Source organism: Canis lupus, chromosome 32 (assembly GCF_003254725.2).
Source record: "Canis lupus dingo isolate Sandy chromosome 32, ASM325472v2, whole genome shotgun sequence".
NCBI lineage: Eukaryota > Metazoa > Chordata > Mammalia > Carnivora > Canidae > Canis > Canis lupus.
The window spans coordinates 30,660,799-30,682,739 of record NC_064274.1 but is presented as its reverse complement, the minus strand read 5'-3'; the positions used below and the strand labels follow the sequence as shown (position 1 = coordinate 30,682,739).

Sequence of the window (21,941 nt, the reverse complement as noted above, 5' to 3'; positions counted from 1 at the left end):
AGTATAGTGTTATAAAGCAGTGACTGTTGATTCTTTATTGTCGTTGATTATATTAGAATTTTCTTAAGTGATAGGGAATTGGTCAGTGGTTACCTCATATCAACTTTGAGAAGTAACTGAAATTTTGCTTTTCATGATTTTCAGAGGCATAGGTAAGAAATGACAGGTCAAGTTAGTCTGGCAAAATAAACTAACCTAAGCTTTGCAAAACTGGTTTTGTTTGCTCAGGGAATTTTTAAGGCTGGTCTTCATTTTTCTAATTTTTTTAAAACAGTTTCATTTATCAATACCATAATTTTTACTATTTCCTTTCCTCTAGTGGCATTAGTTTACTCTTCTTTTTCTAGTTTCTGCAAGTAGAAACTTAGGTTATTGATTTGAAAACTTTTTTGTCTTTAATATACATGTTCACAGGTATGAATTTCTCTCTGAGAATTGCTTATGCTTCATCCCACAAGTTTTAGTGTATTGTATTCTTGTTTTCATTCATCTCAAGCTATCTCTTAATTTCTTTTGTGATTTCTCCTTTGATCCATTGGTTATTGAGAATTGTGCTGTTTAATTTCTGTATGCTTGTGAATTTTCCAAATTTCCTTTTGTTTTTGATTTCTTGTTGGAAAACACACTTTATATGATTTCAGGTTTTTTTTGTTTTTTTTTTAGGGTTTTATTTATTTATGTGACACACAGAGAGAAAGTATACAAGTGGAGTAGAGGAGTGGCAGTGAGAAACAGAGGGAGAATCAGGCTCCCCACTGACCAAGGAGCCCAACAAATGGTTCTTTTTTTTTAAAATTTTTTATTTATTTATGATAGTCACACAGAGGAGAGAGAGAGAGAGAGGCAGAAGCAGGCTCCATGCACCGGAAGCACAATGTGGGATTCGATCCCGGGTCTCCAGGATCGTGCCCTGGGCCAAAGGCAGACGCTAAACTGCTGTGCCACCCAGGGATCCCCCCAACAAAAAGTTCTATCTCAGAACCCTGAGATCAAGTTGCAAAGGCAGCTGCTCAACTGACTGAGCCACCCAGGTACCCAGGTACCCTTTATTTCAATTCTTTTAAATTTACTGAAGCTTGTTTTCTGTCCTAACACATGGTCAGTCTTGGAGAATGTTGCCTGTGCACTTATGAAAAATGTGTATTAAATAGTTGTTAGGTACAGCGTTCTAAGCATGTCTGTTAGGGGCATTCTCTTTTAATAATTATCATCTTTGATGTAGAAAAATAAGTTTTAGACTGAGAAAAATAAAGACAGCAGCTCTTTGAGAGGAACACTATGTAAGTTTCATGTATAGAAAAATTCAAAAAAGCATTATGAGTTATTCTCTAAAAATATGTTGCCCTCATTTCCACTTCTGGACTTTATCCCTTCTTAGATTATAAGATCACATTCTTCTAATTAGACAAGTATGTATCATTACAGAAAAAGGCAAAGATTCAAAGATACAGAACAAGGTTTGCAACTGACCACACTTTTACTTATTGCTTAGAAAAGTAACACACTATAAAATTTTAAAAAATAAATTGATATCTGTGATAAAAATTAAAATTCTTCCTAGGCATTTTATTTTTTTATTTTTACTTTTTTATTTTTTTAAATATTTTATTTATTTATTCATGAGAGATACAGCAAGAAAGAGGCAGAGACACAGGCAGAGAGAGAGAAACAGGCTCCATGCAGGGAGCCCGATGTGGGACTCGATGCTGTCTCCAGGATCACACCCTGGGCCAAAGGCAGGCGCTCAACTCCTGAGCCACCCAGGCGTCCCTTCCTAGGCATTTTAAAACACATAATACAATATGACACATGCTTGAATTAACAAACATATCTTATAGGCTATGTGCTTTATCCTGCTTCATTAAATAATTTTTTTTCTTCTTCATATGGTTTAGCTTCTTCCCTCAGTATCTCTTCTTGGTTTATTTGCAGGGAGGGAAGGTGGTTCTTTTTTTTTTTTTTTTTTTTTTAAGAGACTCTTAAATTTTATTTTATTTTTTTTATGATAGTCACACAGAGAGAGAGAGAGAGAGAGGCAGAGACACAGGCAGAGGGAGAAGCAGGCTCCATGCACCGGGCCCGATGTGGGATTCGATCCCGGGTCTCCAGGATCACGCCCTGGGCCAAAGGCAGGCGCTAAACCGCTGCGCCACCCAGGGATCCCGGGAAGGTGGTTCTTTTACTTGTTTTTCCTATAGCCTTAGAGATTTAATGATTGATTGCTTTTGTTTTCATGATAATGAATATAACATTGGTCTCACTTACTAGGGTTATTATTTAATTTTTCTACTTCTTATTGTTTTTTGTTTTGTTTTGTTTTAAGATTTTATTTATTCATTCATGAGAGACACGGAGAGAGACAGAGAGGCAGAGACACAGGCAGAGGGAAAAGCAGGCTTCATGCAGGGAGCCTGATGTGGGACTCGATCCCGGGTCTCCAGGATCAGGCCCTGGGCTGAAGGCGGCGCTAAACTGCTGAGCCAACCGGGCTGCCCTACTTCATAGTTTTTAAATGGAGAAAAAAAATGCTATGGTAATATTAGAAAACAAATTAGAAGGGTTCTTCCATTTACATGCTGATATGTGATGATAATTATCACAATTTTCTTATTTTTCCTTCCTTTTCAACTAAAGTGCTCCCTTCCTCTCTCTATCCCTCGCTTCTTCTTTTCTCTTTTCTCCCTCCCTTCTTTCTTTTGTCCCTTGCTTTCACCCAGCAACAATTGTTGACCCTTTCTTTAGTTTTAAAAATGTATTTTCCGTAACATTCTCCTCTAGCTATATAATTTTCCTTGGGAGAATGTGAGGGAACAAAGTATTGAGGTTCTTTTCATTGAAAGTGACAGAAACTCAATTTAAACTAGTTTTTTTTTTTTAAAGATTTTATTTATTTATTCATGAGACACACACACACAGAGAGAGAGAGAGAGAGAGAGGCAGAGACACAGGCAGAGGGAGAAGCAGGCTCCACGCAGGGAGCCTGATGTGGAACTCAATCTCGGGACTCCAGGATCACGCCCTGGGCTGAAGGCAGCGCTAAACCACTGAGCCACCTGGGCTGCCCTAAACTAGTTTAAATGCAGAGAAAATATATAGATTTATTTTTTTCCCAAAAGATCTAAGGGATGCCTCCATACAGACAGAATCAGCGGCTCAAATAATGTCAGGATTCTGTCTTTCTCCTAGTAGCTCTGCTATTTCTGCTTGGCTTCTCTTTATGTGGTAGTAAGATGGCCAAGAATGGCCCAGGAATCTTCTATCTCAGCAACCCCAGCAGAAAGAGGACTTCTCTAATATTCATGTATCATAACCCCAGAACGTGTTAATTTGCTCTGCTTGGGTCAAGTGATCACTCCTGAGCATCATGGGGGTGGGACACCATGGTAGGAAGGGTGGGAGGTACAGGAAATGAGGCACTATGATTTTTAGTTCTGTCAAGATCACATGGAATTCTGATGATGAAAAATGCAACTTACGAAACAATCTTTGAATAAAAATATAAGGATCTCGTGGAATTAATAATGCAAATTATTGAATCTGGAAGTAGAAAAAATTTAAGGAGAACAACTTCTTAAGCACTTAGTGCTTATGCCACTAAATTTCCACTCTCTATTGCAGAGAATATAAGGCTTTCTCATGAACCAGTACTATTCTGTGATTTGGTTTAGTGAGACTCCAAAAAGGAAACACAAATTTTTTGTAATAGGTTTATTGAGATATGTCATAGATCATAAAATTCAACTTTTTAAAGTACTATTACAATTCCGTGGTTTTAAAAAAAAAAAAATTCCGTGGTTTTCAGTATATTCAGACTTGTGCGACCATAATCATTATTTTGTTTTATTTTATTTTTTCATTTTGAGTAGGAACCACACCCGACATGGGGCTTGAACTCATGACCCTGAAAGTAAGTCACATATGCTCTACTGAATGAGCCAGCTAGGTACCTCAGCATTGTCTAATTTTAGAACATTCTCATCATCTCAAAAGAAAGCATTAGCAAGAAGTCCCCATATCCTCTTCCTGAGCCCCTGGCAACCACTTATCTACTCTCTGTCTCTACAGATTTGCCTAATTAGGACATTTCATGAAAATAGGGTTGTACAATGTGAGGCTTTTTGTGACTAGCTTCTCTCAGCACAGTGTTTTCAAGTCTCATCCATGTTAAGGTACATGTCATATTATTTCATTTCCCTTTAAAGTATGGTTTTGGGATCCCTGGATGGCTCAGTGGTTTAGCACCTGCCTTTGGCCCAGGGCATGATCTTGGAGTCCCGGGATCGGGTCCCCACATCAGGCTCCCTGCATGGAGCCCACTTCTCCCTCTACCTGTGGCTCTGCCTCTCTCTCTCTCTGTGTCTCTCATGAATAAATAAATAAAATTAAAAAAAATAAATGAATAAAAAATAAAGTATGGTTATACTACTTTTTGTTTACCCATTCATCAGTTGATGGACATTTAGATTATTTCCACTTTTTGGTTATTATGAATGATTCTTTGAATATTCATGTATCAGTTTTTGTGTGGACTTATATTTTCAATTCTCTTGGGTATATTGTTGATAGTGGAACTGCTATATCATTTGGTAACTCTTGTTTAACATTTGAGGAATTGAGGAAGTCAAGTTTGATGGTTTATCAGTGATGCATTCTAGTGTGCTTATGTATCCCAACACAAAAGGGAAACACACCACTCCAGCTTTTTTTTCTCCTTTATTACAGATACGAATCTGACTCAAATGCTCCCTATCATGATTTCTCCTATACTGTAAAACTCATAAGGCTGAAAGTAGACTCTCTGAGGGTCAATCCAGTCTGTGCCAAGCAAAGGACCCAGCTTGGAGCTTTTTATATGCTAAGGACAATGGCAGGAAAAGGAGCAGTGAGTACAATGGAAATATAAACCCAAACAAAATCTGTAGTTACACTTTGTATCACTCAAGGGTCAGTTCAGAAAAGACTGTAGATATTCCAAGCAGAAAAAATATCAAATACATGAAATTAGGCACTTATACATCATTAAAAGGCGAGGAGGAATAAAGTGAGAGGGTTAGTGCCAGTCTTTTTTTTTTTTTTTTAACTTATTCAGAGGCAGAGAGAGAGAGAGAGGCAGAGACACAGGCAGAGGGAGAAGCAGGCTCCATGCAGGGAGCCTGATGTGGGACTCGATCCCAGGTCTCCAGGATCACGCCCCGGGCTGCCGGCAGTGCTAAACCACTGTGCCACCGGGGCTGCCTGGTTAGTGCCAGTCTTCTGCAGAAGTTTCAGGTTTGCATGTCATCACCTTTCTGATCCAGAGATCAAAGCTGCTAGTATCACCCAGAAGTGAGGAAACAATGACTGTCTCTTCAGAGCTTCCCTGCACTTCAGAGATGGCAAATACACAGGGACATGACATCTACCCCAGAAACTGCTTTCCCCTGTGTTCTCCTGGAAAGGAAGAACAGCCTCTCTTCTCTCTTTTCCTTTCAAGTCTCATAGAAGTGCTTATCATTGGCAGAACTTAAATAATCTGGAAGCCAGGGAAGTGCAATTTTTGGCATCCCAGCTTGGCAATACAGGAGGATGGGGACAGAGAAGATGGAAGAAATGGAGGCACGGTGACAATGGACAACGTCTAGCACATTGTCAAATACAATCTAGATCCGACGATCTAAATTACCATTAGGAAATACATGTTTTATTCATGTAAGTGGAAAATAGTATTTAAATGCTTTCCACTGGAGTATCAGGTCAAAGTATTATCATTTGCTGAAGTTAGTCAGTCACTTCCCACATTCTCCTTGCCCCATGTTTTTCACCCTGCTCTATTATTTCTTCCAGTTGTCTTCTTTTTATTTTTTTTAAAAAAGGATTTTATTTATTTATTCATCAAAGACAGAGAGAGAGAGAGAGGCAGAGACAGAGGGGGAAAAGCAGGCTCCATGCGGGGACCACAGGATCACACCCTGAGCTGAAGGCAGATTCTCAACTGCTGAGCCACTAAGGTGTCCCTGTCTTTTTTTTTTTTTTTTTTTTAAAGTAGATTCCATGCCCAGCAAGGCACCAAACGTGGGGGGCTTGATTTCACAACCCTGAGATCAAGACCTGAAATTGAGATCAAGGGCCAGTTTATCTGACTGAGCTGCCCAGGTGCCCCTCACCTATGTTCTAAATCCATTCCCAAATCTAGGTCAACAGGTTTGTCATATAATAGATTTCTTTCTTTCCTTTTCTTTTCTTCTTTCTTTCTATCTTTCTTTCTCTCTCTTTCTCTCTCTCTTTTTCTTTCTTTCTTTTTCTTTTTTTCTTCTTTCTTTTCTTTCCTTCCTTCTTTCCTTCATTTCTTCTCCTTTTTTAGAGAGAAAGAGAGGAGGAGAGAGAGAGAGAGGGGAGGGGCAGAGGAAGAGGGAGAGAGAATCTTAAGCATGTTCCACACCCAGCACAGAGCCCCATGAGGGGCAGAGATCATGACCTGAGCCAAAATCAAGAGTTGGACACTTAACTGAGTAAGCCATCCAGGCAGCCATATAATAGATATTTTTTAAATATTAGTTATCTGAACAAATATATGAATGAATGAGTACTTTGTTCAGCCTTCTTTTCATTATCATTCCTTACCTCAAACTTCTTTTTCCTTTCAAGGGTCTTTGGATTTCTATACTCTCCTCACCTGTCACTTACATTGGCTAAATAATGTCCATGGTATCTCTTCACAAGTTTAATAGGCAGTGATCCTCAACTGGGGAGATTTGGCCTCCTCCAGGACACTTGGCCATGTCTAGAGACATCTGGGGTTGGGGGGAGACACTACTGGCAAGATAAAGAGGATAAAGGATAAAAGATAGAGGATAAAGACCAGGGATGCTGCTAAACATTCTACCGTGTGGAGGATTGCCCTCCACAGCAAAGGATTAACAGACTCCAAAAGTCAAAAAGTGCCGATGTTGAGAAACCTTGGGTTGGAGTATGGAAGAAGGGGGAGGAAGGGGAAAGCATTGAATGAAAAGTGAGGTAAGAAGTAAAGATAAGATCTAGCAGGGGTCTGCAAACTTTTTCTGTAAAGGATCCAAGAGGTAACTATTTTAGGCTTTGAGGACCATAAGATCTCTGCTGGCAACCACTCAGCACAGCCATAATTAATATGTAAATGAGTGCCTGTACTCATGTTTCAATAAAACCTCATTTAAGGGCACTGACTTATTTAAATTCCATATAATTTAAGGCAAGAGAACTGGAAAAATAACTCTGCTAGAGTACCACATTAGTTTGGTACAAGACAGATTAGGCTAGAATATGCTGAGGTACAGACAACCTCAAAATCTCAGTGGTTCACTGTAACAGAGGGTGTTTCTCACTCACAGTGCAGGTGCACTGTGTGCAGGCTACATTCTACTCCATGTTGTTTTCATTCTGGAATTCAGACCCACAGAGCCACCTTTATCTGGAACATTGCTGGATCTAGTGGCAGAAGAAAAACAGAAGGCATGGCAAACATGCTGACTTTGGACATTTCTGACTCAAATCAGCATACATCACTTTTACTCATATTTCACCAGCCAAAGTCAGTCACATGCCCCTGCTACACTTCAGTGGGGCGAGATAATGGGACCCTCCCCAGGGAGGGGCAGGAGCTATTTGTGAACAATACCCTAGTCTGACACATCACCTCCCCTTAGTGCCTTCACTTGCTTAGGTTTGGTTTTTCTTGAACCCACGTTTACAGTGTTGTCCAAACTAATGTAATAGTGGGGACTAGGAGAAACCATAATTATGACAATAAAAGCATCTAATGTTTATTCGATGATTATTATTTCCCATCCATTGAGACTTGACCTGCATTCTTGCATTTCATTTTCACAGCAACCCATTGAGGTAGTTATTATTTTTGTCCCCCCTTTATAGATGAGAAAACTGAGCAACAGAGATTAAAGGTACTTGGCTAACAAGTAGTTGAGATTCAATCCAGATCACTCCAGTCTAATTTTTTAATTTTTAATTTTTTAAATTTATTTAAATTCAATTAATTAACATATGGTGTATTATTTGTTTCAGAGGTAGAGTTCAGTGATTCACCAGATGCATATAACTCCAGTACTCATTATATCACGTGCCCTCCTTACTGCCCATCACCCACTTACTCCATCAGATCAATCACTCCAATTTTAAAGCACGTTTCTATTCTAACACTGTGGTTAAGAACACAGATCTAGTGATAAACTGCCTAGGTTCAAAATCCTGGCTGGTGCCAGACACTACTTTATGGCTTGAGCAAGTTTTGTAACCTCTCTGTTTCAGTTTCTCCATCTGTAAAATAGGATATTAACAGTACCTACCTCATAGGGTTTTTGTAAATGTAAATATAGAAATTAACATATGTGGAGTGCTAGTGTTTAGAACAGTGCTTGGTTAAATAAAAAAGTTTGCTATTATTATTGTTATTATTTGCTAATGTTTCAGAAAGCCCCTGCCGTCTGGTCCCTCCTTATTCTCAATTTCCTTTGAGAATTACTATTCTAAATTTTTGTTCCCACATTATATTTATCTTTTTTTGGACTAATTCTTTACTAACATGGAGGGTAAACTATAGGAATACCAGTGCCTTCAACTCAGTTGTATATCTCTGCTTCCCAGACTTTCCCCACCTGTCACTTTTACGTTCATGGTTTATTATTTGAACTGCTACTTTATATTTATGTGGGTGCATAACAATGATCTGGAATACAGGAGTAGACTTCCTAGGTCCAAGGCAATAACACAGACCCTGCTCCTTGCTACATGACCTTGCTGATCATTTCTTCCAGTTAATTTTTTTAAGTTGATGGTTTACTGCGGTTTAATTTTGGAAACAACATACTAATTTTCCTCCCTTGTGAAAATCAGGACAAACCAAGCAAGCAGAGTAGTAAATTGTTCTTGGCATAGATCTGTCTTTCGGTCTTCAGCCTTTTAAAAACCAGATGCTGTTTGAGAAGGGCCTGATGGGCTACTGAAGTTATTATGACAGAGTGGGCATAGCTCCTTTTCACGTGGAGTAAAGAGAACTAAACAATTCATTCTCCATTTTAGGCTTAAAAGGGAATGAAACAGAATGACTTGTAGGCAAGTTGGAATGGATTTATTCCTTAAACTTATATTTTTCTTTAAAAAAATTATTACATAAAGCAGGAGGATCAACCATGAGGATAGTGGGGCTTTCCTGATGATTTATATTGTTAATGTATTTTTTCTTCCGAAGCAATTTAAAATAATATTTTTAAAGTTCTGGTATGGAAATTCCTTTTTTTTTTAAATCTTCTCTACCCCACCCCCCACCTTTGAATTTGTCAGTTTAGCTGTGTAGATTGAGAAGCAATAATTAAGAAATAGCAGTAGTTTAATTAAGGCCCATTATTATGTAAATAAAGTCAAAGCTAAGATTTTGATTGTTTTCGTGTGCTTTAATTATCATTAAATCAATCTTATTTTATACTTCTGAAGATTCTAGATAAATTTAGATTTTCTAGATATAGCAGACTCAAATACAGTCATTTACCTTCTTTTCAATTGGACTTACATTGTGGATCTACTAGGCATCAAGTGCCATAGTAAACATATTCTTGCCGCTGGCTGTTACAAAATTGATACCTTTAATCAAGTCACGAATATGAATTTGATCAGTGCTATTTTGTATGGATTAGGATCTAAGGGTTTGTACATAAAAGTTATCTATGAGAAGATATAGCCTCAGATATGCAGAGTCATGCTGGAGATATACATGGGTTTCCTCATTTTCACACTTAGATTGCTAGGTTAGATCAAAGCTAAATTCTAATTCCATTTAGTTTTATGGAATAATCAGCCTTCTCTCTTTCCTGACCAGTTTCCAATTATTTAGCTTTTTTTCTCTAAAATCCATGGAGCAAAGTTAAGCACCGTCTTCCCTCTAATTTCATAGCATGTTTGAAGGAGCTTTGTAGGGAATGGAGCAGGACGACAGAGTCCCAAGCATGAAAAAAGCTAGGTTCTTGAATTGTATTTGCCTCATGCTAAATTATTTAGGGAATGCTGCAGTCATTATTATTCGAGAGTCAAGTGACACTGGAACACAACATTTTTTTTTTCAAGTTAATCATTCAGATTTATTTTAAAAAGGAGAGGAGAGTTCTCTTGTTGATTTTATAGTGAAGGCAATAGCCATTTCTTTGGCTAATTTATTTGAGTAAAATTTAAACCTGGGTTACTGTGGTAGGATTTAAAGGAATAGGACACATGTGAATACAATGATATTAGGTATGTGTAATTCTGAATAATAAAATAAAGATTAAGATGGTAATTTAGGTCCCTCAAGTACTGGTATTTAAACTTTAAAAATCAATCAAGAGAGAAGATTAAGTAGTGTTTCTTTGGTACTAAAAATGTAAAGCTAAGACCAAATTGTTCTATTTTCACAGATTTAAGATATAAAGAATGATATTTAAAGACATTAAAATGGCTATTAAATTCTCTTCAGTTTGCGAAGAATCTCCAATGAAGTACACTTAGAAAAAAATCCCTGAGTACATTAACTACTCTATTAGTATCTTCCTTCATAAACAAAGAACAATTTAAAAGCTTTGCAAACCATATAAACACACTACTTAGCAAAAGCAGTATCTGTGTATAAGACTCCCTCCATAGTACTTGTAAATTTGGCCACCAAATATAACAGATTCACAAAACCAAAATATGACATTTGGACACATTAGCCATTCTTAGGTAAATCCAAAAACCACTGTCTTATCGTGTTCCTATTTTGTCTTAACCACTCGATATTGTTCTTCACTGTTTCCAGCACTTGTTCCCTGGGTTTTTCTCCTGCTCCAGCATCTGGATATCTTTTGAAAAAGCTCTCCATCTAGAAAAGAGAGGGAAATAATTAAGAAAGTCATTTTAAGCCCCATTAGTTTTCAAGGCTTTTATTTACAGGCTGGATTTGTTTCCTTCTTCCCTGGAAATTCACTATCATTGCACATGTCTTGGTGCATCATTTGGACTGAGCCTGTCTCTTCGATTGGCAATCATTACCCATGGCTTTTGGACTGTTGGCAGCACGTCAGGTCAAAAGAGGCTCTCCCATCCTGGGGAAGGAGAGCAGCACATCGGTGGCTGGTGTGCCCCTCTGTGATTCTGCTGCTTCTCTACTTTGTGCGTTCCCCGGGGTGTTCCCTGGAAAACCCAGTCTGTCAAATGCTGGCTTGGCTTATCTTTCACTTCAGGAGTCCAGAACATTTTAATATACTTTCAGTTCCCTTATTAAGGACTCACAATAACCTCTCTGTTACCTTGGTTCTATCATTTGTCTTCCTTCCAAAATCCTCCCCCAATCATAGTATTGTTTGCTACTTACACAAATAAAAGTTTTTTTTGGTTCTTAACACACAGAATGTTAACATTCCAATATATAATATACAGATATTGAAAATTCATACAATCTCAATTTTCCAACATCCATAAACATTTTCCCCTCTGGGAACTGAGATATTTGAAACTGAAAAGTCTTTAAATTCCAAAACAGTGAATTTTGGAAGGAATCAAATCTTGACCATCCTATTTCAGGTCACATTTACTATCCATGCTTTGGTAAAGTCAAAAGGTCTCATGTAGCCTTCTAAGCCTCTCAAGGCCTCAGCTTTCTCAACTTTTACACTTTGTTTCTTAGTTAATTGAATTTTTTCAGTTTAGAAAAAAATAGGTATACATTTAATTTGATATAAGAATTATTTCTTTCTCCTTGTCTGAGAACTAAATAGAGAAAATGCCATTTCTATTTAAAAAAAGAAAAAAAAATTGTAATCCTGTTCTTCCTAGATGAGTATAGAGGAATTTAACTTCATACCTGCCACAGCTGTAGTTCAGTGTTGAATGGTTCTGCTACTGTGACAATCCTGCCAAGATTTCTGTCATTGATTGTGTATCTGAAGAAAAATTTAAGGAAGTAAAAGGGAATATAAGTGCCTAGAACTTTAAATCTTGGATTTTGTGGATTTTTAATAAAAGTCATTTTCAAAGTAAGCAAAACACAGTAAGTAAACACATTTCATTTAAAATTTCTTTTTTTAGTTTTAAAGATTTTATTTATTTATTCATAAGAGACACAGAGAGAAAGAGAGAGGCAGAGACACAGGCAGAGGGAGAAGCAGGCTCCATGCAGGGAGCCGGATGTGGGCCTCTATGGGCCTCGATCCCAGGACCCCCGGGATCAGGACCTGAGCCAAAGGCTGACGCTCAACCACTGAATCACCCAGATGTCCCCTCATTTAAAATTCCTATTCAAGAACATTTCTTAGCACATCTTTCAGTCTTTTTGTAGACAGGGCCACAACATCATCCCAGATGTGGTCAACTGCTGGTTGGATTCCCATCCAATGATCTGTTCTTTTATCCTGCACATGTGAGAACCCAGACAGAGATAACATCTCTCAGCCTCCCTCACAGGTAAGTGCAGACCGGCAGCTCAGTTCTTATCAGTGGAACAGGAGCAGAAGCTCCACCACGTTCAACCTCTGGCTCCTTGCTTAAGTCAAGGAAAATTGTTTGCCTTGGACTTCTTGGATTTTTTCCCCCTTCTTCCAAGCTTCAATCACACCGACAAGATAAGGTAGGCCTCCTGGGGCAGAACCTTTTAACAACTTAGAGTGCTCACTTCAGGAGCCTAACATGAGTGAGAAATAATTATGTATGTCCTTTAAGCTGCTGCATTTCTGTGTTTCCCATACAGCTGAGAAGCTCAGTCATATAGGCTGATACAGACTAATAGAATAGGCAAGTAGCTAATAAAGCTTTTTGAAAAAAGAATAAATAGCTTATATGATCTGTATTACTCAGGCTACGCAGACACTTGAAGCTAAGTGCAAATATAGGATTTTAGAGATGATACTCTATTCCTGTCTCTGTTGTACTTTTTTTTCTTAAAGAGCAAGAATCAGAAATTTCCTTACAGACCGTAATACAAAAAAATTGTGATACAGATAAACATCTCATCGCAATCAATCACTGTGTGAGAAAAACCACAAGAATTATGTATTAACTTTGAATCAGTGGAATACTGGTGAAGAATAAAAGAAAATGTATCGCTATACAGACAGGTAAGCAAACAATAGAAGAAATTCTACATTTAGTAATTATCACATAACAGGGGGGCCTGGGTGGCTCAGTCCATTAAGCATCTGCCTCTGGTCATGATCTCGGAGTTCCCGGATGGAGCCCCATATTGGGCTGCCTGCTTAGCAGGGAGCCTGTTCCTCCTCCTGCCCCTCACCCTCTCCTGCTCTCTCTCTCAGAGAAATAAAATCTTTAAAAAAAATTATCACGTAACAATCACAGACGCCATGGAGATAAAAGCTAATAAAGTTTGTTGTACATATCTTTACATTTTTTATACTAAAAACTCATAAAATTAAGGCAAAATTTTTTTTGTTGTGAAAAGAGGAAATATTTTCACTATACAAAGAACACTTACAAATTGGTAAAAGGGAAAAATATGCCAATGTGAAATTATGAAAGAAATGAATCAGCAGTTTGCAGAAGAAACATAAAGAGAAAATATACCAATGGGAACAAAACATGAAATGTATCTAATAATTAACACTGATTTTCAGTGGACTAGGTCCAGTGTTCACTCTTATCACAGATACCACTGAATTTTATTCCACTATATCTTTCATCTTTCATGTCACAGAAGTCTAAGGTAAGCAATTTCCCTTAATGTTATCAGTCATCCCAAAATAAGACTGAGCCATCTATTCTCAACATTGTCCCGATAATGTATATGCTGTACTTCCTTGCTCCTGACAGACTCTGAGATTTCCCAATCTCTTGATCCCTTCCACCTAGCCTTCTGGAACTATCCTTTTCCAGGAAATATTACTTCTCATTTGGAGAACGTTTATTTTCCCACATCCTTCATAGAACCAGATCAGAAAAGAAGTTGTATGCTCACGCTCCCCACTGTGGATTCCAGACCTTTATTTCTCCACTTTTTAAAAAGATGTCTGTTCTTTCTAGTTACTCCTTCCCCTCACCTAATTTATGATACACTTTGACACCTGACTTCTAGTCTTCCTCTCTACTCAAGCTGTGATTTCAAGGTCCACATCGATGATAAATATAACATCATAGCTCCTTAGTTTCTTGACATTCTCATTCCCAATGATTTTTCTTTACCTTGGCCAACAATTTTCTATGATCATATCTTGTGGTCATCCATAGGTACACTATTCATTTATGCATCCTCCATGATAAAATTTACCTTTAGTTTTCACTATGACTATTCTCTGACTGGATTACTGGACCATTGACCATGCCTATCTCTACTTTCTCCTGGACCATCAGCTCTTCCTTTTCTTGCACTTATTTCCTTCTGTAATTTATAGTCCATGGTTTACCACTTTCAATAACATTTTTTTCTAGGTCCTAAACTCCCTGATAGTTTAATAGTTTGTTTCTAGCAAAACTCCAGCTTGTGATGAAATCAACTGCCCATTTCCACTATATCTGCCAAGGGAGGTCTCTCAACTTTTTCTAAAATGTTTCACTATAAATTCATGAACATCCGTCTTAAACGTTGACAGTCCTCTTACATTACCCTAGTCAATTCATTCTCTCATTCTTTGAATTACTTTTTTCAAGTGTTTTCACTCTCTTCCAACCTCCAGACATTCTTCTACTTCCCTCCCTCTGCAACAAAGATGACCTTATCTTCTAATTCACAGAGAAAACACATAGTAACTCCTACATCTTTTAGTTTACAAACATACAAAGATGCCTGTTTTTCTTCTATCATCTGTGCATTGCTCCAGTTTCTCCCATTCTTAAAAATTCTACTTTTAAAAGAACCTTTTATGTCTTACGTATTAAATTTCTGGGTCTTTCTCTTCAGCTGTAAAACATATTAAACATATATAAACTATCTTCCACATAAAAGAAGAAAAAAATCTTCCTTGATCTGGCATCTCGATATCCTTTCTTTCACCTTCACAATCATAGTCAAACTTTTCAAGAGATTTCTGTATATTTCATATCTTCTTCATTGATTGATTTATTAATTTGCTTCAATTTAGGTTCGGCCACTTTCACTCCACTGAAAAGCTCTTTCTAGAGTTACCAATAGCTTTTGTGCCGATAAATCTAATGGGCATTTTTCGGTCTTGGATTTACTCAAATCTTAATTAGCATTTGACAAGGGATAATAACTTCCTTGAAACAATCTCCACTTCAATATCTCAAAAAGAGACTCAAAGGCATCATAAATAGCAAACTAAACCCATTGTTCTTCTTCTCCTTATCTTTTCAGAAATCTAGGCATTATCCTTATTACCTCACCTCTGTCCTATTTCTAATTCACCAAGCTCTAAATGTTGTCCTTATCTCTCTAACATCATTATTCTATCCAGAGTCCAATCTACCACTATCTTCTGCTCAGACTGCTCCAATAGTTCTCTAACTGCTTTTCTCAAATTCACTTTGGCCCCCATCTACATCTATGCTTTACCACCACAGCTTTCTTTTCAAAGTAAAATCAATCATTTTACTTTCTTAATTAAAACCCTTTAGTGACTTAGCATTGCTCTTAATACAATAGCCCAAATCTTAACCTGACCCTGCAGATGTTGGCCCTTACTTTTCTCTTTTCTGATAGAAGGTATCAGGAATGCTTCACCTCCTGTTCACCTAATTCTCTCCTGCTCTTCCTTTAGAATTCAGCTCAACAAGCCCTTAATGTCCAAATTCTCTTGACTTGGTCAGTTTCCCTTTTACACTCTTTCAGTGTGACCAGAACCTCTTCTATTTATAGTTATTACAGTTTTAAGTGTACATGTATTTGTGTGATTCTTTTATTAATATCAGTCTCCATTACCAGACCCTAAGCTCCAAGAGGACAGAGAGCCAGGTCTATTTCTACTATCATATCTTCAATGCCAAGCACAGTGTTTAGCTCATAGTAGATGTTACACAATATTTACTGGATGAAAGGATTATAATTTAAAATGAGATATCAGTTTTTATATACTCAATTACCAAGGAATTTTCTATTTTTCCATAATTTAAATTCTAGTCAATTGACAAAGTTCAGTATTACTTCAGGAAAAGAGTTCAGTGGTTCATCATTTATATATAATATCCAGTGCTCATCATAACAAGTGCTCTCCTTAATACCCATCAACCGTCTATTCCATCCGCCTCCCACCTCCATCAGCCCTTGATTGCTTCTCTATAATTAAGAGTCTCTCATGATTTGTTTCCCTCTCTCTCTTTTTCCCCTCTTGAATGTTCATCCGTCCATCCGTATATACACACACCACCTCTTCTTTATCCATTCATCAGTTGATAGACATTTGGGCTCTCTCCATAGTTTGGTTTTTATTGATAATGCTTCTATACATTGGGGTGCATGTACTCCTTCGAATGTGTATTTTTGTATCCTTTGGGTAAATACCTAGTGATAGAATTCCTGGGTCATAGGGTAGTTCTATTTTTAGCTTTCTGAGGAACTGCCATACTATTCTCCAGATTGGCTGCACCAGTTTGCATTCCTGCCAACAGTGCAAGAGGGTTCCCCTTTCACCGCATCCTCACCAACACCTGTTTTCTCCTGTGTTGTTAATTTTTGCCATTCTGACAGGTGTGAGGTGGTATCTCATCATGGTTTTGATTTGTATTTCCCTGATGTTGAGTAATGCTGATCACCTTTTCATGTGTCTGTTGGCTGTTTGTATGTCTTCTTTGGAAAAATGTCTATTCATGTCTTTTGGCCATTTCTTAACTGGATTATTTGTTTTTTTGGGTGTTGAGTTTGATAAGTTCTTTATAGAATTTGGATACTAGCTCTTTATCAGATATTATTTGAAAATATCCTCTCTCATTCAGTAGGCTGCCTTTTAGTTTTGTTGATTGTTTCCTTCATTGTGCAGAAAAGCTTTTTATCTTGATAAAGTCCCAATAGTTCATTTTTGCTTTTGTTTCCCTTGCCCCTGACGATGTGTCTAGTAAGAAATTGCTGCGACCAAGGTCAAAGAGCTTGCTGCTTGTGTCCTTCCCTAGAATTTTGATAGTTTCCTGTCTCACACACATATAGGTCTTTTGTCAGCAAGAATATTTCTAAGGACAGCCCTAAATATTAGCAAGGATTGGAAAAATGGGCAAAGTTAACAGTAAATCTTTTTCTGGGTGACCATTCTACAACATTCATCAGAAGATCTGGAACAGTTTTATTATCCAACAGATAGAGATTGGCTAAATAAACTAATGTATCTCCACACTGAAATATGATTGAACATTAAAGATAAATTGAAGAAGCATACTTAAAGACTTGAAAAGACATCCACAATAGAGGATGATATAGGGAGAAAATCAGGTTATAAAACCATGTGTATTATATGATTCCATTTCTATAAATAAACAGCCATAGAAAAATGTCTCAAGAAAACAGTAGTATGACAAGGGTTATTTCTAGGTGGTAGAATTACAGGTGATTTTTGTGTCCTTATTTTTGCTTATCTGTATTTTGTGCAAGAAATACTTACCTATTTTATAATATGAAAATAGGGATTTAAAAAAGGAAATCACATTAAGTTGCTATATTGATATTCTGTAGATTCAAAGAAAGTCTGTTAATTAGAGGTAAGAAAACAATTTTTCTCAGTGACCTTCTATAATTATAATATTCCTCTTCTGTTTTGTTCTTAGTGATTACAAATTAAAGGATATTTTGGGGAACTAGCAATGAACAGATTGAATTAAGACTGAAACTACTTGTATAAATACTAAAAATGTAAGAACAAAATATGTTTATCCCAATAAACCAGTATCATATGAAGTATAGCATTTAGAGGGAAACATGCTGTAAATTTATCATATTAATTACTTTTAAAATAAGAATTTATCTTAAGGGATCTCTGGGTGGCTCAGAGGTTTAGTGCTTTCCTTTGGCCCAGGGTGTGATCCTGAAGTCCCTGGATCAAGTCCCACATCAGGCTCCAAAACATGGAACCTGCTTCTCCCTCTGCTTGTGTCTCTGCCTGTCTCTCTCTGTCTCTCTTATGAATAAATAAAATTAAAAAAAATTTATCTTAAATATTTAAAAAATAGCACACAACACAACTGACTTGAGTTCATTTACCTTCACAGTTTCATCTAAGACTTTAGCGGAATAAACAAAAGCAAAGACTAATTGCAGAAGTATCTTTGGAATTTTTTGAGTAAATCTCGAACTAGAAAGGGCAATAGTAGTGTGGCCATCAGTTGTCATAAAAATGACATGACAAAACCCTTTATAAAAAAGCAGCTTACTTATTTTAGGATGACAATAAATTGTTCAGGAACATAGGCAGGAAAATCACTCATTCTGAGTTCTGGGAAATATTCAAGAGTTTGGAAATTTTTGTACAAAGCTTGCTCATTTTTGTTTAATTCATCCTATCCAATTTTAGTGGGGAAATTCTAGTTATTCAAACTAACCATAATTAATATTGAGCATTATTTTTGTGTGCCACATGTGGTTGTAATATAATTTTATGTTTGAGGCTATGTAAAATAATACCTCAAGAGAATTAGGTCATTAGACTATGAAGAAATATTAAAAGCCTTGGGCAAGGGTTTTAGAACTAGCACTGGAAATGGTTTATCAATTTATTATTTTTTTGAAAAAAATTCAGGATTAGGTCTAATAAATTTATTTTAAGGCCAGGTGTTTATGACTTTTATTACAAAGTAACACCTGTTTTTTCGAATTCTTAATTTTTAACAGGTATGATAAATGAACTAATTTTTTAAAATGAAAAATGTATTATTTGAAATAAATCATACCAGAACTATTAAAAAAAGGCCTTGAAAAGTACTTTATTTAATAAACAATAAGGGAATGGCCATTTTATTCTACAAAATGGAACATTATTTACTTATCTTTTTTCAATAATTCAAAAGTAAGCATTCTTCTTCATCTGCATAGGTTCCCTGTAGCATGTACCAAAAAAAAATGAAAGACTTATAGTCTTTTTGATTAAAACAAAATACTCAGTACATGTCACTAGGCATATATTAAGCAAATGAAAGGTACTAGCTTTCATAACATGAAGTGTTACCTCCAGATAACGTGTTTTCAATAAGTAGATTTATAATTCTAATTCTAATAAGTAGATTTATAATTCTAAGTCATGAATTTCACTGAAACAGTTAAAAAGAGATGGACAAAGTATCACATGTGCACACACACACTCACATACACACGTGCCAGTCAATTTTCATAGAGATGGATAAGCAGTTACATTCAATCACTGCAAGAACAGAAAAGGCAAAAATTTATCACAAATAAGCAAAATGTTGGGTATTTTAGTTGAAAGCTACAGATATAATCTGGATATCAGAAGGATGAGAAATGTGAAAGAACCTAATGGCAGCCTGGTGAATTGTGGGGTAGAAAAGAAAACAGAAATAAAAGTTATCTTCATGGTTAGTACTTCTGATAAGGCAGCCATTATCAATGAGGCAGTGCTGATGGGAAAACAGGAGAGATTAGGAAGGGATGACAGGGGCTATTACCCATTGTGGGGATTACAGACAGTAAAGGTCTTTTGGTCAATATTTACACATCTATTTGGGATATATAATCTATATTCTATTTGATATTCTGTCAAAAAATTTTTAATGAGACTAAGCACTAAATTTGGAGGATTGGGACCAAGAATAGCAACATTTCTTCTAAATGAGGGTGAAGAAATAAGGAATTTGGGAAACCATCTGTTTAGTTTGATTTGCTCCTCTCTTGTCTCTATTGCCTGGGAAATATAGGTCCCTATAATACCTAAAGTATAATTATCTGGTCAAGGGAAATAAAAGTTATCATCCATATAAACTCAGTAAGATATAAGGCTCTAGTTTGAACCCAAGTCCAGAAACTTACTTAGTTTTCATTAAATATTGAAATTAAATAAGTGCCTGGCATTATACCAGGTGCTAACACAACAGGAAGAATCATATTAACTTGTTTTAACCAAACTAAAAATAATGCAATTTAGGCATCTTTCCAGATTTCAAGACTCTGTAGATCAGATGGAAACAATAATTTCCAGAGAAGGAATTAGGCCTAAAATTAACTAGTAAATTGCTTCCTGAGCAGTAAAATACCATGATCCTTTACTTCTAATAATATGCCATTCCAGATATTGTATAGATGGCAGAGAAAGTACAGCAGAGAGAAAAAAGAAAGAACCTGTAGATGATATCAAACAAAGAGAACAAAAAAACCATTGTCTAATTATCCTACCTGTTAACTAGATATTCCCAGTTGAGCTGAATCCAATTCCAGGCCATAGTCTTTCCATAGCTGTTATATGAGATATATCGGATGACTGTAAACACATCCTGACTTTTAATAAGGTTTGGGTCCTTGAGCAAATCTAAATATCTAAGAAAAGACAAATAGAAAAACAATTCAAAACGTTAACTATTAACTTTAAAAAATTAATTGAATTTATTGAATAGAAGCACTTCACTCACCTTTATCCCACTTAACTAAAAAAAAAAGATTAAATTAAGGGAAAGTACTTATACTTTTATTTTCTAAAAGATAACAATTACATCTTATTTGTTCTTCCCCCAGATTATAAGAAATAAACTTCTAATGTAAACTATATGGTTAGATTAGTTAGCTATAATTATAGTCTAATACAAAGAAGTCAAAGATAAATTAAGTGACCAAGTCAATAGATTTTTATTAACTCTATGCTGTGTCTGTACCTACAGAAATATCTCAACGTACTCTAGACCATTGAACTTCCAGAAACTGCACTTTAGTGATAGTCCTGAATTTTTGTGTAACTTATCATTCATTCTCTAATTCCCAAGAGTCTTAGTAAGACAAGTAAGCATTTGCTAATTTTCTCATCCGATAATCAGCACGCTGCCATCAAAATAATAGATCAATACGATGTTTTATGGAATGGCAAAATGATCAAGTTCTTGGTAGACTATTTTAAGGCAGAGAGCAGGAGAACTGACATCTACCTTGACGCAAGATGATAAAGGAGTATTGTTGGCTTTGCCGGGTGAATACAAACTGCTTCCAGTAGTCCTTACAAACTGGCTATTGCATTGTAATTTCCTAATTTAAATTCTGCCTCTCATGAGCTCTACATTTCTCAAGGATAGATATCATGACTTATTCAGTTTTATTCTCACAATTTATATACCTACACATAGACAGGACATCATAAGTGTTAGTTAAGGGAATGCAGTAAGTAACTCAGAAACCAGAACTGAATTAAGGCAGATGCTAGTTGATTTGGAGCATCGGTGAAGTGGTTGAGGATTCATAGCTGCACTTCAAGCGACTTTCCAAGTGGAATATAAATGTATTTTGTGTTTTCTGTGCATATTGTGGCACAGACTCTTTCTCCGCTGACAGAAACCAACTTTGTTCTGGGCTTGGATCAATGTATCCCTGATCCTAGGAAAGTAGGTAGGCGCCTACCCTAGCCTCAGACTATGATGATGGCCCAAATCAGTCAAAAGAATTCAAGTTCCTCCTAGCTGGCAAATGATCAAGTGGTAGATCTAGAGTTTAACTCAGAATGATCGGGATCCCTGGGTGGCGCAGCGGTTTGGCGCCTGCCTTTGGCCCAGGGTGCGATCCTGGAGACCCGGGATCGAATCCCACGTCGGGCTCCCGGTGCATGGAGCCTGCTTCTCCCTCTGCCTATGTCTCTGCCTCTCTCTCTCTCTCTCTCTGTGACTATCATAAATTTAAAAAAATAAAAAAAGATTTAACTCAGAATGATCAAGTATGATCCAGTTCTGGTTATGAGGGGAAGCAAAGATAACTCACCTTTAGCATAAAAGACAAAGCCTTGTGAGGAGGAACTCTTTTGCTCTTGTTCTTCTTTCACTGAATGTATTTGTGTGAAGACAAAATATTTGGAGCTCTAGAGGTTATGAGACATCCAGTA

At 36.7% G+C, this 21,941-nt stretch overlaps 1 protein-coding gene and 1 long non-coding RNA gene across 5 annotated transcripts in view; one reads left to right on the top strand and one right to left on the bottom strand.

Moving 5' to 3' along the window:
* Positions 1–7,960: 7,960 nt before the first annotated feature.
* LOC112671654 (glutamyl aminopeptidase) overlaps positions 7,961–21,941 on the bottom strand; it is an 87,835-nt gene continuing 73,854 nt past the window's right edge. The window contains exons 18-20 of the mRNA XM_025465924.3: positions 20,261–20,401; positions 11,837–11,915; positions 7,961–10,855 (exon numbers count right to left, since the gene is read on the bottom strand). Of these exons, the coding sequence (XP_025321709.1) occupies positions 10,703–10,855; positions 11,837–11,915; positions 20,261–20,401 (373 nt within the window). The 3' untranslated portion in view covers positions 7,961–10,702. The remainder of the gene's footprint in view (positions 10,856–11,836; positions 11,916–20,260; positions 20,402–21,941) is intronic.
* LOC112671657 (uncharacterized) overlaps positions 10,593–21,941 on the top strand; it is a 43,926-nt gene continuing 32,577 nt past the window's right edge. The window contains exons 1-2 of one of the 4 annotated variants that reach the window (XR_004811445.2): positions 10,593–12,022; positions 12,915–13,085. This is a non-coding gene — a long non-coding RNA (uncharacterized LOC112671657). The other 3 variants (XR_004811444.2, XR_004811443.2, XR_003143761.3) reach the window with 3 other exon arrangements.